This window comes from Tigriopus californicus, chromosome 3, assembly GCF_007210705.1.
Source record: "Tigriopus californicus strain San Diego chromosome 3, Tcal_SD_v2.1, whole genome shotgun sequence".
NCBI classification, from domain to species: Eukaryota; Metazoa; Arthropoda; class Copepoda; order Harpacticoida; family Harpacticidae; genus Tigriopus; species Tigriopus californicus.
In genome coordinates, this window is record NC_081442.1 from 10,112,294 (window position 1) to 10,129,876 (window position 17,583).

Here is a 17,583-nt window from a genome sequence, read left to right on the forward strand (position 1 = left end):
GCCATTGTTTTAGAACTTGTTTGCAGCCCTTCCATGTACAGATTGAAAAAAAAAATACTCTAGAATATCGCAAATTGGGATGTACAATAATTCTGGGAAAAGCATTCAGCCTCATCATCGAGAGGCAAAAAAGGATTGAACGACCAGGGATGGTAGAAATAGACGTTGCAGAAATTGCTGCCATTTTCTGCCACTGAAAAAGAAAATTGGCTAATTTAACGCGTTCAAATTGCAATAAGTAAAGTAACATTATTCACTCAAAATATGCTAAAATGTTTAGTATGACAGTGTTGAGAACTACTGAGGCATGGGCAGAAAATTGCTTGCTCAAACCAGGATTGATGGATATTTCGATCTATGTTCCCATTTTGGAAGCGTCAGTAACTAAAGGGCTAGAATAGATGGCCTACATATTTAAAAACGTCCGTAGGTGATGGGGAAGAATGCTTGAAAGATCGCCATTTTTTGCCAATTTCAGGCCGCTTTTTTGCATAAATATCTATCACTTTCTCCCAACAAGTCTAATATCGACAACTACTCATTCTCGAATTTACAGGCTGCAGTTCATTGCCTCATCTTTCTTAAATTTACCAACCTTGCTCTCTAACTACCAAGTCGTGTGCAGTACAAATCTCACGGACCTGGTGGGAGCGGTGCTTCACTTCCAAAGGGGTTATGAAGTGATCCTGATTTCTTAGAACTTGAGCAACGCAAAAAAGCAATTGGCAACAGTTGTAACTGACCATGCGTACCAACGATGTTAGCGTAGTTTAAGTAACAATTATGATTGCATTCCAAGTAATTGTAACTGACAAGGGATCACATTGAAATGCACATACAATTTGTACGTAATGTATCATATTTGAGCAAATGAGCAAATATTTTAATCATTTTCGCCTTTAATTCTTGACAAACTCCAGTGAATCTGTGAGGTAGATCTATGAATCAAGTACTATGAGGTACTTCAAACTTGATTTTTTTTCGTTGATGTTGGCCTAAGGCTTATCATACGAAAGAAATGTCAATCAAATTGGTCCGCTTACGAAGATGGGTTTCTTTGCTGGGCCAATTTGATCGACATTTCTTTTGTATGATAGTTCTATGTCCAAGATTAGCAAAAAACCAAATATCTCTTTAGAGAACCTGTAACCAAATGTAATGATGTAATGCACATGTATGGAACAGAATTATTAATTGAAATTAATAGCAATTTCAATCAATAACATTTTGAAAGTCATGTTATTATAGTTGTGATAAATAACATTTCAAAACTGAGCAATTCTAATCAAATGAATTCGAAATCAACGTTCATCAATATATTATTTTCGAAAGAATTTGACGCAGGTAGGATGCTGAATTACTGATATTCTGTCGAAATCAACTCCATTGATCTCTCAACGGGGTGACTTTTCCACCCCGGGAACTCTACTTTTTTATTATAGCCAATTATTCGCAAAGGAATTATTGACAGCCAAGTAAAAAGGGGTTGGCTGTCAATAACCTCAAGAACTTTTATGCCAGACCCCCTAGAAAAGATAACGCCGGCTTCACAGGCGATACTTTGAGTACCTCGATACTTCTGCAACTGTACGATAGATAGACTGTGTATTCTATATTGCTAGTCCCTCAAACACCCATGTCTTCTTCAGTGTTGCTTGGACCGTCAATTGGCTCATTGAGGACAAGGAAGGGAACAAATGGAAGACAATTTCCTCATCATTTAGTACCCAGAGAGATATTGAAATGCAGCCGGCATTCTTCCACCCAATTGCTAGTATATTCAGCCTCAGCTGAGCGTCAGATCCCAAGCACGAGGGTTCTCTAATAACAATGGTGTTCTCAAACAGGCGCATCTTTTAACCCACTGTAGATGTGTCTGGCCTGATTTCAAATGGTGTTCTTCGGAGGCAGATATTCATCTGTCCCAAAGGCGCTAGAAGGTGTCACTACTACCGAATAAGAATTAAATGGAACAACATGCATATCATGGGGATGTCATTAAAAGGATCATCCATGTTTTGAGGGTCTGAAGCCGCTAAGGTCATCGCTGCATAGTCCACAGTTAGGCAACTTAATCATCCCCTTATTTTTTCATAAAGCGCAAAAAGAGGAAGACTATTATTTTACGAACAAGGTCAATCTGATTAAAGAAATTAGGAAATAAAAAATCCATTGATATGTTCCAATGTTGGCACAAGTCATCATTTTCTAAAAATGAGCCTCATTAGAAGGTTAGTAATCCACACAAAGTGACAGTAAGGAAGTCCCAAAAACTGATCTTAGCAAAATACATAGGTATATGAATACGTGGGTCAATGTAATGAAGAAAAACTTATCTGATTTATAGAAAATAGCCCCTCACACCTTTGTTGATTGTTCCATGATAAGCTTCTCTCTTCCCTCTGGAACTTTCGATGCACCTTACAACGTCAAGGTACGAGTTTTAGATGCTTCCAGTCAAAATCGTCGGTGGAACAAAAACTGGGGCAGGGAAGTTTTATCTCTAATGCACATTTTGGGAAGGGGGAACTTTGTGGGACTCTTTTTTATGGCGAGTTGGAAAAGTCTACCAACTTGTCATGCTTCTGTCAAAGGCCGAGAACCTTGAATTAAGCCCTAGGTGGACCAAGCCTTATAGTTAGGTTGTATTAGTTTATTCGAGTAAGACGTTGCTCAAAACTTGAAAAATGTGAGATCTCGAGCTGTTTTGACATGATGGGCAATAAAATTGCCTCAAAAACTCAGAGGACAACAAGCCATAGGGATTCGATTCGTTCGGATCATTCCGAACCCTTATTCTAATGAGCCTTTTGTCCCCATCTCTCCGATGATAATACGTATTACTAGAAATCCTTGAAACATGATGGTCAAGAAAGAGGTATTTTCATCCATTGCAGATTTGCCTTAGACTTGACCTAAGGTTTTGCTTAGATTATGGGGTCAAGAGTCGGTTGTAACGCTCCAAAGCCGCTTGGGTCGAAACCTATAGGAGGCCCATAAAGCCATCAAAGACAGACGCAGCTTGTCGCGGAGGGACCCAATCAAGTCCAAGGCCAAAACCTTTGCGCACAATGGTTTATGTTAATTACTGAATATGCCATACAGCAGTAATGAACGGAAGGCAAAATGGTGCGTGTCAAACTGGACTCAGTCTATCTCGAACATGTTCCCGGGGGTTATTGTAAAAACAATGGTCCTTTTTGTTTTGAGAGCATAAAGCATACTCGTTTTAGTACACGTTCAGTGTATTGTTTGCCTATTTTGGTGCAGTGCATGAAACAAAGTAAGGCCAAGAAAAGCGCCATGTAACGCACAATGAATAGCGAATGATGTCTTCTAATAGTCTCGTACTTGATCCAATATGGAGGACAAGGCGCAGCTATCCTTGAATCTAACAAATATAAATGAATCTACGTGTGAAGCCATTCTCCAAGAAGACATTACATGTTCAGCTATGTTTTACAAAAAAACCGGGTTGTAAAATATAGATTCATGTATTAAGGCTAGTTTTTCATGGGGTCTCAAAACATGACAGCTTTTTTGCCTATGATGTCTTACTTACTTGTAAGTGCAATATTGCGAGTAAAGACGCAATTCTATCAATAAGATTACAACACGAGGATTGTGAACAATAGGCAATTGTGTTCTTAATATTGATCATGCAATCGCCTTTCAGTAGAGGTGATAGGAAAAATGAACCAAAAAAAGTTACTTTTGGTCAAAAATCAATTGAGAGGGAAGTACTAACAAAGTCAGATATGAAGTAAGAGATTATCTTGCTATCATTATTTTGGATTTTGATAGGGTCGCTTTGGTTTTTTCGTAACTTAGAACGGTAAAGTTTCTTTATCAACCCAAATAATTCCGATATAGTACGATACAACTTTGGACCAAACCAAAGCCTTGTTAACCTCAATCAATCTAGATTGGGCCAATGTGTACATCGAAATACAACTTTAAAGAAGAGGTTTCAGATCACGAACAATGCAAAGCGCACCTCATGTTCACAAAATGTTGACAAGAATAGAACGCTTTGAAGAAAGTTTTTCCTTTTGAAAGAAAGAAGAGGCTATAATAAAAAGTAAGTGGGGAAGATGTATTTGGAGCCCCATTAGAGAACATTTGATCATCGTCCAACACGACCCAGTATCACATCAAGCACAAATAGTTTTACGTTTGAGTACTACTTGGGGTAAAAAACGAAAGAGAAAAATACGCTATTAAAATGAGCAAAAATGAGCAAAAGCTCATTTTAATAGCCTATTTTTCTCTTTCGTTTTTTGGCGGGCATCATCTCCAGTTCAAACGAACTCAGCAATGAGCATTGACCAAAGCCTACTCATAAACATCTGTTTTTGATGTCCTTGACACCAGGGACCAGTTTATTAAAGAAAAGGAGTGAATCTTAAATCGAAAAGCGATCCAAATTGAGTAGTACACTGCAATCTTTTCTCGATCTAAGATTCACTCCTACGTTTTAAAAAGTTGGGCTCAGATTCAGACGCAAAACTTGTTGATATTTGAGGAGGGCTCCGTTCGCAAAGTGTTCAGTTTGATTTTATCCATCCTACAATCTAGCCAACATAATGATGACACAAACTGAGGTGACAGAGCAAGAGCAGACATCTCAAAGCTCGATTGGTTCAAAAGAAAACAACCTAAAAGTTATCAGCGATAGTTATACGACCATTCTCGAGGCGATTGGAGAGGACCCCAACCGGGAAGGCCTCAGGGACACGCCTTTGCGTGCGGCTAAGGCCATTCAGTTCTTCGTCAAAGGCTACACCGACTCCCTGGATGTGGCTGTTAACAGCGCCATCTTCAGCGAGAACACGGATGAAATGGTGGTGGTGAAAAATATTGAGATGTTCTCCATGTGCGAACACCACCTGGTGCCATTTTATGGGAAGGTATCCATTGGCTATTTACCCAACAAGAAAGTCATCGGACTGAGTAAGTTGGCTCGAATTGTGGAGATCTACTCCAGAAGATTGCAAATCCAAGAGCGACTCACCAAGGAGATTGCCTTGGCCGTCACGGAAGCTGTGGCACCCGTTGGGGTTGGGGTGGTGGTGGAAGCCTCGCATATGTGTATGGTGATGAGAGGAATCCAGAAAATCAATAGCACTGCCATTACTAGTTGTATGTTGGGGGAGTTCCGAGATGACCCGAAAACCAGGAATGAGTTCTTGACCTTAGTCAACAAGTAATGACATATTGAGTACAGTAGTGACAATTGCATGTTATAAAAATATGGAATAAAAATTTGAAGGATTACTGTAGCAGTTTTTTTCTATTTGTGATATTTCAAGGGGGACACATTTTTTTCATACCGGTAACAAAAAATATGCTTGGCTGCTTTTCAATTTTCAAATTAACAGGGAGGCATCGAGAGAAATGGAAAACGAGTAATTATTTGAGTGTGAAATACAGTGAAATCTCGTTATCAGAACTTTAGTTCCACGAAAAATTCTGATAAAAGCACACTTGTTATTGAAAAAGATTTTTTGCTCATGAATTACTTTGGTTAGAGCAACCAACCCAAATTTCATCCGGATGTTAAATCAAGAAAATTGGGCCAAACAGTTAAAAAAATTGGCGGATTAATATTGCTTATTATTGCACTCATTAGAGTCATCCGTCACTCCTACTGTGTCATAATGTGTCAAAAAAAGCAAAGTTCGTTTGTAGGTACAATTCGGGCATTAGAACCTTTTTCATAATTTTTGTATGTTTCTTTATCCGGATTTCACTGTTTATGTGATATCCTCGGCATATCTTTCCTATCGGAATTTTGCCTCACTTAGCCAAGCCAGTTTTGTCATTTTAGTTCATGGACTTCATTGTTAGTTTAATCGTGAACCACTAAAGTGTGAACAGATTTGCTTGAGCTGAGAATTGCCATTTCAGGATCAAGCAGGCTCATTGCGCTCGTCTTAATATGAGCCTAATCATGGGTGTTTTACAGATATGTACGCATTTCAATTTTCAGCTTGATCGAATGGCTCTATCAACAGTGTGCCCTCTCAAAGCTCACAACACAGTCGACACAAAATGAATGAGCTAGCTCTCTCTTCTGGTTATCAATAACCCAAAGAGGGTTGAATCATTCATTCTGCGTGCATGTGTTAATCTTATGTACTACGCTTTGAGAGAGATTGCAACTATTCGATCGAGCTGAAAAAATGAATTACATAATCAAAGCCACCTGGGGTCAGTCTCATTTGGAGAAGAGCGCAAATCGTTCGCAAAAATCCAAATTGGTTTTCCATGACCCTTTTGGCCCCGTTTATATTCCAGGGTTCATGGTTTGATGCATCGCACATATATGAATTTGTGCTTTAATGTGTTCTCCCTTCGACGCTGGAATGAGTTTCGAGGGACCCTGAAGGCGTAACCCGGAAAGTCTAGAAGGAAAGCAACCTTGAAATTCAAAGAAGTACAAACTTGTTAAAAACCTTCAACTTAGTTAAGAGGGCTAGGCAGATTTAAATCTTCATATTCCCCCTCTCTTGAGAGTGTAACTCATCCCAGACGGATTTCAGCTGGTTCTTTGAACTCTAACTAAGACAGCGAGGGGTTCGTTCATGTTCTGCCCCTCGTGAATCCCTCACCCGTTGTTACTCGAGGCATGCAAATTGGATGTTCAAGCTAAGGAAGAATTTCTGAAGAGACTACGGGAAAAATAAAGTTTTTCCTTGGTCCGGACAAACGAGATGGAAGAGCAATTTCCGTACACGAACAATGCACCCAGGTTCATTGTTAATGGTATAACAGAGGCTCATCCTTAAAGAGAGGTGTGTCTGTCTTTGTGGCCTCTTTTTTACCCTGTGGATCCACCAGGTTGGCTTCATAAAAAGTGGAAAGGCGACAAATTACAAGTATCATTTAAGTCACACAGCCAAAAATGGCATGCCAAAATTGAGTCAATGCTTTGGAGGTGATTCAAGATGTGATATTGAGTCAAATTAAATTACACATGGTATATAACTCAAGTCCCGGTGGGCTCCACGGTTACAGATAGCGAACCAGATTATTTCCCCAGTGGATATACCCTCCGCTAATAAGATGAAAGAGCCAAGAAGTATTATAGCGCAGATTGTTGGCTTGCCAGGGGAGCTTTTGTTCTCGTGGAAGCTCACGAGAACTAACGCCGAATAAAAAACGAGGCAGTTTGCGAACGTCAACCCTAATAGCCCGAGTTGTACATCGGGATCGAGAGGGAAAGAGAAAGAAAAGGGACCAACTTACGTATAGTGGCTTGCGACACGGGATCCTTCAATAAGAAACATCTAGAAAAGGATTCGTTACAAATTCCCAATCCACGGCTGGATATAGATCCCGCCATGATCCATCAAATCCTGTCGATTCGAAGCGCCATTGCAAGGTGAGAATTGGACGATGCACTGTAGAACCTGAATATCTTGGAGGCCAGTCAATTATATGGGCACTGTTATCTAAGAGCTCAAGCTGACTTTTTTGGTTTGTTTTAGACATGGTCCTCTTCTAGCAGAGAGCTTCTACTCAGAAAGATGGATGAGATCATAACGATCCCAGAGTCTTGGAATCAAGGCCAAGACTTTCATTTCTAAGAAGGACTTAGGAGTCATGCCAGATTGGCGCCTTTTTGTCAGTCTCTTTTGCTTGAACCGCAGTATGTAGCACCCAATTCCAACTGCATGGATTTAACAATGCCTTTTTTGCTTTCCATTCTCTTCCGGCGCTTTTTGCAAAGTCACGCTAGTTGGGCTCCCTTACATCAGCTGATTTTCCGCATCCACCAACGATAGCTGTCACGACAATCATGGATTTTGAGAACTGCCTGAGCACCTCTGAGACACGTTTTTCTAATTTTTTTGTGGAGGCTCCTACTTGGATCTTTTCGCCTCTAATTGTGGCGAGGACATGTAAGAAACCAAGCTACCAATATCGGGGTATCAATGGAAGGAGAAGAAGATTGGAAGAGAGACTCAGAGGGTTTTCGAGGTAACGAAAGAACTGATGGAATGTGGGTTAGTTCGCCAAGGGCAAGTTTGCCATTTGCTAGACAACCAGCTTCCTCCAGCTATGGTGACAGGTTTTTTTTTGAGAAAGAAGCTCTCTAATAATGCGTCGTTCGTCTCACTTCATTTTAATCTTCCCTAAAAATTGACCTTGGCCGAGCGGATTTCTCGATATTAGCGGGGAGGTGGTGCCAAATAGGCCATTTTGGACCGATAGAACGAAATCAATGGAACTTGTGGTTGAAGGGATCCCTAAGTGGTCCATTTTGAAGAGCCAAATATCGCTTGGAACGCGGACGAGAGGGAAAGTTAATTGCATTTTCCTCTTCTTTTTCTTTAAAGTCTGATGGGAAACAAGTGAGCATGGAATGGCTGGGAGTGGAAAGGCTCCAGGCTTTTCCACGTCCTAACATTGAAAATCTCATGCCAAAGGCTACTCATGCGGGTATATATTCAGTCGGGGAAGATTTTTCAATTTCCAAAGGAGCTCATTTTCTGGAAAGAGACATTGAAAAGCACCAAGAACCTCAATGACAATCATGTGCTTGGACAGTGACGGGGAGATACGTCCTTCACTTCGTCTTGGTAAATGAATAAAATGACACAATCAAGATCGTAAAATGGTTATTTTTCGCCATAGGACACCTCTTCATCTTTGATGAAGTGTCTCTAATGGGAATACCAGATCACCCGGAGGGTCTGACATTTCCTGTTTCAACATTTTTTTGTAAACTTTGAAGACGAAGTGTTTTATCTTCTTTTCATAGAAACTAGTTTTTGTCTCTATCGAACTGCTAATGACTTGGCGCATGTACTTGCAATCATTAAAACCCTTATTGCTTTGTCATTTCGTCCATCAGATGATTGAACGTTTTGAAAAACGACGTTGGTTGCAATTCTTATATTTCCTTGCAATCGCTTAGTTTTAAGAAAAAGAAATGGTTAACCAGACAGTACTATCCAATGACTAAAATGCGTTTGTTTCTGGAGAGTAGAAGCTGGGACGTATCCATCCCGATGAGACATCAAATCCAGATGTGCAGCATTTAGACTTAGTCTCTTCGCAAAATTCACTACATGTACTGTGCATCGTTCTTTTTAATAGAACGCCAATGGGTTCATCCACTAGACTTGAATAAGAAACCTCTCGGAAAAAAGGTTAACAATGTTTAATTATAAATGTCGTCTTATTCTGGGAAAATTTCGGTTTATCTCTTCATTCAGCATGTGTACTGATGGTACATTTGTCATCCTTAATGTTCATTTATCGAAGGAAATGGGGAGCCTCCAAAAGCATTGAGTGACTAGATGATCGAACTAGTGTACTCGATGTGGAATAGAAGATTCCAATAGGAGGTGCACTTCATTTGGCTGTTGGGCCTTACAAACTTGCGTTTCTGTATTCCTTTGAACTACTCTACCTTCGCTTGAATAGCATCTGTCTATTGGGCATCTAGACTTGATGTCCTCTTGTGCGCCTACTAAAAGAATTTGATGGCTAGTCAAAGTGAGGGAAATGCGATGGCAGTGTTAGTTGTTGTTGAGAAAATTGTCAACAAACAGAAAAACTATACATTGAGGATGCTCAGCGCAATTCATTTTCCAAAAAAATGTATGCCAGTTGGTGTACGTATTGAAAACTGCAAACCCCTGTTTATAGATATGAGTGTCTGATTATGAATCACCGACCTACTTCTAGAGAATGACATTATATTCAGGGTTACCAATTGTAGCCTTTGTCGATCAGACGAGAGCTAACATATTTGAATAGAGCTGTCCAATAAGCATTAAAAAGCAAGGAATTAATTCTTCCTCGAGTCACATTTGAGAAATTAGGATCCTGCAACTGCATTTTAATTTTATTGTGGAGTCTTTCTCACCATTAGTGCAATTCTTGTCAATCTCTATCTCCTAAAAAGGCAATTTCGGCGCACTAGGAATCAGATTTCGACTTTGCGTTGCAAAATCGATTGCATTTGAGTTAAACTGCCTCCCGTACCCAAAACCCAGCCACCCGCCAATTTAATCGAGTGAACCACGCCACTTTCGTCAAAGTGGTTGAAGGCATTCTTTTTATGGGATTGGAGCGATGAAATTTGCATACAACATATCTAAATTTGCAGGTCCCTTTGAGATTGAGGCAAATTTAGTGGGCCAGTTGTAACTTTCAACAGAAAGTTGGCAATGAGTTTTTGTTAATTGGCATTCTCACTAACTGAAATGACATAGGTTTGAGTGACAGGTGTTCCGAAAAGTTAAAGAGTCACTCCTAAAACTAAAAATCGATATCAATTACGTCTTCGTTAAACCTCTAAAACCGCTTCTTACTAACAGGCCAAATTTCTGGAACAAGTAGAAAGCCTAAAGCAATTAACACAAGAGCATCCATTCTCTTGCTCCTACAAACCAACTTGTCCAAGTTATATTTAGGATTGGGGCGAACACGTTATAAAAGTGACCCTCAAATATTGATGAAGGTAAATACCATGTGCAACCTTGAATAGAGCTTCTCTAGATGAATGAACATCACGCCGAATGTGCTAAGCCACATCAATCAAGCATCAAAACTCGGCTGAAAAGTTTTGTTCCTCCTGGTTTACCCGCTCTTCCTAACCTCAGAGGTTCTTTGTGAAGCAGATGGATAGCCAATACACTACTTGGATTGCCTTAGAGGAAGGAGTCCTCCATCAAGTTACTCCTTCACCCCTCAACTGACCCCACCTTCAGGAGGAAGAGAAAAGTAGGCATGGATCACTTCTAATCAAGCGTAATTGAATTTGATCCGAAAGAGGAAATTTTCGTGCTCAAAGACCATGGTCCAAGAAGAGCAAAAATGCTGATCTCCAAATACTCCTGGTGTACGTACCGAGCTCGTCTATACGGCAAAGTTACACAATTGTTAGATGCTGCTGAGCTTTTAATATTAATTACAAAGCTGTCAAGATTAGGAACCATCAGACAATGGCGACCTTCCAGACCATGTTACTGTATGGTAAGATGGAGCGAGATTCAGATGAAGAACTGGGAGAGGCTCCGTACTCTGGACTGCAAATTAGAGCACTCTGTACCGAAAGAAGTAACCAATCTCACAGGGAGAGAAGGTGGGGCTGGGAAATGCCTTTTGTCTCATGATCGAGCTCACTTGTGAGTTGTAACTGACAAGCGATGTAGCGATGTACAGTACACTCCAGAAAGCAATCTCGTCATGACAGTCTCACTTGAGTGAAAGAAATCTGGGAAGAACAGGAGATAGTTTGTTAGGCTCCATTTAGGATCCAACATGCAATCAACAGCTATTACAACAAAAGCAAGTGTCAACATCAATCATGCAGAGAGACTGTAGGTTTGGATGCACTCCCAAGTATTGTTCAAGGCATTTCTAGCGTAATTTCTTCTCTTCACATTGGTCCATTTCATCTCCCATTTCTAGTTCCAACCGTAGGACTGAGCTTTGTGGGTTCACCAGGAGGATATCTTTAAAGTTCCAGTTGGTGGACCTCAACTTTTATTTTTTTATCTTGTTGCAAGAAATGGTTTCCAGCGTAAGATTCTCATCTCAGGGTTGGTTGTTTCTTTCCAACTAGATTGCACTTAAATATAGTTTCAACAGCGAGAGATTGATTCTCATCTACAACTCCGCTTTTCAGTTCGCGTTTGGATGCGTTGCCTTAAGTTGTTATCCTGCCAGAAGATTCTGATACAAAATGCATTCCTCGTTGTTCATTCTAGTTTCATTAAAAAGAATGCAGGACAACCAACATATAAAGGTCTTTTTTCCTCACGAGCAAAAATCCACCCGGACCTAGTAGTCAGATGTGGGACTCTCATGTTCCACAGAAAGTTATTCAACCCTCACTTTCCAATCCGACCTCTAGTGGAAATCACCCCGAGCTAGCCATAAAAAATAACTTCCTCGCGTCCTTCGTTGTCCCGCTCTCCAAACTTTAGGGTTTTAAGACCACATTACATACCGAAAACCATTCAAAGCTCTCAGCCAAAAAGATTTTGAATTCCGTCACTCCCAGTTTACAATACCAATAAACGAGAACAAAGAGAAGGAAGCCACCAGGACTTGGGAGCTAAAAAATACCAGACTCCGTCGGCACTCCAAGTGTATCGTAGTTGTTCCGTCAATGGATTATATGTCTCTGGTAGAAGATCCTCCGAACAATGCCAAGAGTGGTCTCTCAAATAACGCAGTCTTGAAACTCCGTGCTTGGAACAGGGTCATCTCTTCATTGTCTCAATCCTATCTCGACTGGGGATTTAAGCACCCGCCATTTAGCAGAAACGCGCTTCTTATCGGATATCATTAAAAACGCTCGGAATCCCCACTTCTCGGAGAAACATCAGTGAGCCAAAGAGCTCCATTGAAGGTATCCAAGACAGAGATTGGACCTCGCCAATTAGCCTTGAATCTGGCTTCAACCACTGATGTCGGTACTAATTTTGAATTTTTTTCGAACCCACCGTTTCCTTTAAGTTACTCCATTTTGCCCGTGGAAAGGATGAAGTGAAATGGTGACAGTGCCAGATCTCTGCAATTATCCCACGATCCCGAGATTTTCTCAGGCCCTTTTTGCTCCTTAGACTCCTTCTTCTTCTTCCAAAGGGGAATCCAACTTGCATTTTGGAGTCTTTCTTTCTTTCTTTTCAGGAGGCAGGATTGGTTTGGGCGAAAAGGTCGCCATTCTGCCGCACGTGGGAGACGAAAAGTGAACTCCTAAACGAAGCTTGTCGGAAACTTTCCAAAGTGTTGCAGTTAATTTAGATGAGGTCTGAAAACTATTACCTACATGTTTCTGTACGCCTATATTTACTTATGAACGCGGTGACGGAGAAAAAGTTCTGGGCTCGTAACTTTTGCACGCCTGGAAATGTAAGCCATTTCCGGTTCCCCCTGTTCCCTCTATTCCTTAGTTCTCGCCCCATTGTGCTCCCTGTTAAAACTGGGCGGGGAAGGAATTCAAGTTTATTGAACTTGGCCTAGGATTTCGATCCAAGGCCGGGTTGAATCGTGCTGAGGATAACTTCCTTAAGCGAATACTGATCTACTTCTGAGCGAAAGACAACAGTGTCATATCCCTGTGCAAACCAGTTGAAATGCTCCACCTATGTTTGAGATCCACTATATGGGTTGGCAAGTGTTATTGTTTTGTGTTTATTTTCCATAAGAGACTTTGGCCGTGCGAGCTTCCCTTCCTCTTGTGGTTTAGAACGGTGGCAATCTAATGGCAATGGATGTTTGCAACAGAAAAGGATGGCAAAGATCCGTTCATTTCAAGATACGATTTTTTGGTTTTTCTCAAAAGCTGGAACGTCGATCTGACATAGATATAAACTGAGTTCTGATATGCTTGAATTCTTATTATCCCAAATGAAACTTTGATTCAGATATTACCTTGATGGAGACAATTAGTTTGATCATCGTGACTTTCAGAATTAGAGTGTAAATATAAATCACATTCAATGATCTAGCTCGTTTTCCAAAAACAGTTTTGGGCCCTTAAGGTTAGTAAATACAAATTACAGTACATTAATCCTGATTTGTTTTCCCTAGCGCGATTTCGGCCAAACGAGTCTTGCCAACGACCCCTCCATATTTCCAATATTATAGTGAAAAGAACAAGATGAAGAAGCTTTTACAAATTATTTTCCATGTGTCATATGATATTTCTTAGAGGCCTCGTTTAGAAGCACCCAGTTGACATCTTGTCAAGGCAGATTTCCTGCCCAGGTCTTTGGTTCCAAACTAGATCCAAGAACGAGATGTTTGTCCTATTGGAAAAGTTTCATTCCTTCCTCTAAACTTGGATCGTCTTTCCGAAACAAGAGATGGTTTTTCTTAGACGGCCAGTTTCGAGAATCGAGACATTTGAGAGAGAATCGTCAAGAAGTCTTGACATCGCAATCTCTTTGGCACACCAATGTGGTCTTTTCATTTGGCCTTGGAAAGGGAGAAGGTAGGCGAGAAACGCGGTCAGTCATCACTAATCAGTCACCTAAATCTATGTCAATCGGAAATTAAGTTACTATCTCTCGCCTATCGTATTGTGCAGACTCGAACCAGTCTACCATTTTCGTCTTAATATAGCCTTACCAAGGAAGAGTGTATTTTAATCAATTTTGAATGAATTGACACGTGTAGTTCAAGAAAATTTTCGAAACAAATTAATCGGAATCTCATTTCTGGACCCATCCGTGGTTTGCTCGGTCTTTTGGGGCATCTGTTCCAGATCGTAAAAAGTTCAGTTAATACTTGGAGCTTTCGCTCCATATTCAGTAAAGTTATTTTTTCAATTTTCTCCGATCAATCTGGCCAGATCGTGGAACTTAGTTCGCCATAACCACCAAAAATTGCAGATTCGACATTCTTTTCAATGGCTTCCTGGGTTTGTATATTTGTCGGACCATTAAGAACCATCTGGCCGTTTCCACCTCATCGCAAAACTTGGATGTGCACATTTCACAAAGGCAAAAACCCTTTTTCCATCTCATTCAGCCAGTCAATTCTTATAGCTTACCTTTATAATCAGCAGAATAATAACACCTTCACCAGCACAATTGAACTTTCTATTTATTGTCTTTGAACGGGATCCGAACTCACGTTGTCTACCTATCGGTCCAAGGTTGCTCAAGAAACTGGAACCAAATTCCATGCACGATGTTCCCTCTGATTTGGGCGTGAGCGCAAAAGCGCCGGGCCAGCTGAGTTCAGTGTTCCCAAGCCGGCTGGTAAAGCGCGCGCGCGAACTTTGGAGTGATTGGGAATTGGATTACCCGCTACGAAAGCTCTTCACCCGTTAGCCACTTGCACTGGATCATCACATTTTTGGTATTTTAAGTCGATAATCTTGTACCCGAAATACCCAAGTGATTGTGCGGATTACACTTTTTGCACGAATCCAAATGTCGTGCTTGACAAAGCCCGTTCGTTGGTTCTTTGGTGGAGGCGCCCGCAGTATTTGTGGAACAGAGTTTGGATTGTGGGTGGCATCTTTGGCCACAGAGCCTCCAAATGGGTTCTCATTTTAATCCTCTTTTATTAAAGGATAGTCACGGAAATGGCCGGAATTCGCTCCTAAATCACGAGCTATCCACCCCACCATGTTCATGCATAATTAGGGGATCCCACCAGTTTCGCGAGTCGCGTTCGCGAAGTCATAGAAGTAAGTAGGCCATTCAATTGAGAATGTCAATGACACTCTCCTTCTCAGGGTGTAATATGAGTTATGTGGTGGATTCAAGTCTCGCAATCTTTAAACGTTTATATCTTATGAACAAGAGAAAAACATTTTCCGGTGAGCATTCACTAGCTTCATGGCTGGAATGTGATACCTTGTGGAATAGGCAGGGAGCAAAGCAATCCTTTACAAAGAAATAACATTCATCCTTCAGTTTCGCTAATTGGAGGAGAATGTAGACATATTGTGTGTGTTAACTGATAAATACAGAAACATACTACTTCATGAATCAACTAGATGAAAGAGCCTTAAAGAGCCAAGTAATTCAGGAAATGAAATGCTAGTCGATGCAAAAGCGGTTCTACTATATATAGTACTATGTATTGCAAGTGTTTTGCTTTAACTGTAAGATTTAACGTTAAGCACATAAACCATAAACAGCTGATACTTTCTTGGATTCTGAATAACCATTAATAATAATAATTGTGATCGATAAATGAAGGCATTACACGAGCATTGAGAATGTAAAGGCCAGCAAAAGCTCTTTAATGATGCATTTAATATCTGAGATAATAGCATTGGTGGATATTTGAGAAACCTAAACGAAATTCCACAACCGCATGGAACTACGTAGTGTGAAACTACTTTCTTTGCCTCTCGATTGAAGAATGTCCCGAGGGAAAAACGCTTTTTCTGCCCAGCCGTCTTATTTTCTGAACTTTTTCCGAACCCGTCTGATTGGAATGGATACTCCACAGATGAAAACAGTCGGAAGTCAGGAAAACAGAGTTTTTGGAGGGGCCACACTCCCAAAAAACTTTCCTCTAGAGGAATATAAGGTTTATTGAGCCTGGCTGGAAGACCAAAGTGACATTTCTGGATTGAAATTTTATCAATCTTAATATTACCGAGAAATAGCATGAAAATGGTTTTCAACACTTTTGCATACACCGTTTTCCCCTATTTTGTCGTCAATTTAAGTTAATGAATTGGCATCTGAAGAAGTTAAGGTAACCTTTAGAAAATATGAACCCATGGCTTTTGTATTGTTTTGTTCCCAGGGTTCCAAAATATGTCGTTCGACTTAGGGACAAAAATAATGATGTTGCTTATTAATAGCTCCTGACCCATTAGTTAATGGGATACCTCAATATTTATGGGTTTCCATACTTGTGTTGGGTGACTTGACAGAGAAATAAGCCGAGTAAAATTTCTATTACCTGGAATTTTATTGGAAATGCGTACTTCATTTGATCAATGAAAACTGTTCACCTGCAATGAAATATCATGACCTAATCAGGTCAGTGCATACGATGTTGCGAAAGTTATGGGCCAACCCCCGTGTGTTCAGGTGTCCTAACTTGTATAAATGTGCATAGATGTAATGAATCAAAAGGTCAAGGTTAGAGCAGAAAAACTAAAGGTCGCCATTACTCATTCACGTAATGTGCTTTGAAATTTAGAAACAATCGGACCAGCTCTCTTTCAAGCAGATTGGTCAAAAACCATGTCTAATATGAGAAGTGACCAACAGGAGTTGGCTCCTGCTCATCACTCTGAAATATCACAAACGTTTTGAACGAGGGAGGAGACGTGGTGTAGTGGTTAGCACGATTTCCTAATACTAGAGATGTCCCCGGTTCGAATCTCCTCCCCGACCTTCCTCAAGGAAACTTTTAGACGCTTACCCTGCCCACAGACGGAGAACCAAACGGGTACGGACACGACACTGCCTATCGGAAAAGTATAAGGACGATATGATGGCTGGCTTCGCCGGCTGGGCGAGGCTTATCCCTCCGACCCTAGCACCTGTTATGGATTGAGCATTGTCCATGCTCATGCTCATCCAATGTATATGTAATCCAGTCATGTATATAAACCTCACTAGTCAGATATACAGTCAGTTATCAAGTCCACCCAAAAGTTGATGACAGCACCCAAATACAAAAAAGTCGAAAAAACGAGTATTTGAGGCATGGGTGTAAAGCCTGGTCATTTTTCATTGTTAAAAATTCTATTGGTATTCAGAAATTGGAAGGTCAGAATATCTCTAACTGATAAATAATTCGAACTTCTTGAAAAGCACCATGAAATGGTATGGTCNTACGGACATCATCTGAGCCTTTACCTGAGTCACTTTTGCCTATCAATTGAGATACAGATGGACAATATGTTATTGTATTGCTACAATTTTTTTATTGTATTGGAATGGCTACACTGGGCTAAATTGAAATCTCAGGTTGGCTATTTTAGTTCTCTTGAACCTGGCAAGCCTGGTATGGTCTAAAGTTTATTCGTGAAAGTAATATCTAATTTTCTCAATGTCTAGAGCGGTCTAGCAACGTTGTGAACAGAAATGCAGGAAGATTTCACAGTTTCGTTAACTATTATAATTG

General features: G+C 40.5%; 2 protein-coding genes and 1 long non-coding RNA gene across 4 annotated transcripts in view; 2 read left to right on the top strand and 1 right to left on the bottom strand.

Annotated features, from left to right (window-relative positions):
* LOC131877927 (uncharacterized) overlaps positions 1–17,152 on the bottom strand; it is a 69,555-nt gene extending 52,403 nt beyond the window's left edge. The window contains exon 1 of the mRNA XM_059223769.1: positions 16,876–17,152. The gene's annotated coding sequence lies outside the window, so the exon portion shown is untranslated. The remainder of the gene's footprint in view (positions 1–16,875) is intronic.
* LOC131877935 (GTP cyclohydrolase 1-like) lies at positions 4,515–5,277 on the top strand. Its single transcript, XM_059223783.1, has one exon. The coding sequence runs from the start codon at positions 4,587–4,589 to the stop codon at positions 5,208–5,210; it is 624 nt and encodes a 207-aa protein (XP_059079766.1). The 5' UTR covers positions 4,515–4,586; the 3' UTR covers positions 5,211–5,277.
* LOC131877937 (uncharacterized) lies at positions 6,987–13,216 on the top strand. Of its 2 annotated transcripts, XR_009372931.1 has the most exons (4): positions 6,987–7,387; positions 7,494–7,986; positions 12,661–12,779; positions 13,179–13,216. It is a non-coding gene; the product is annotated as an uncharacterized LOC131877937 (long non-coding RNA). The 2 variants fall into 2 exon arrangements; XR_009372930.1 differs by having other exon boundaries at positions 6,987–7,986.
* Positions 17,153–17,583: the final 431 nt, after the last annotated feature.

Bases quoted from the DNA above. Each gene is read 5' to 3' on its own strand.
- LOC131877935 (XM_059223783.1), top strand. From the start codon at position 4,587: ATGATGACACAAACTGAGGTGACAGAGCAAGAGCAGACATCTCAAAGC.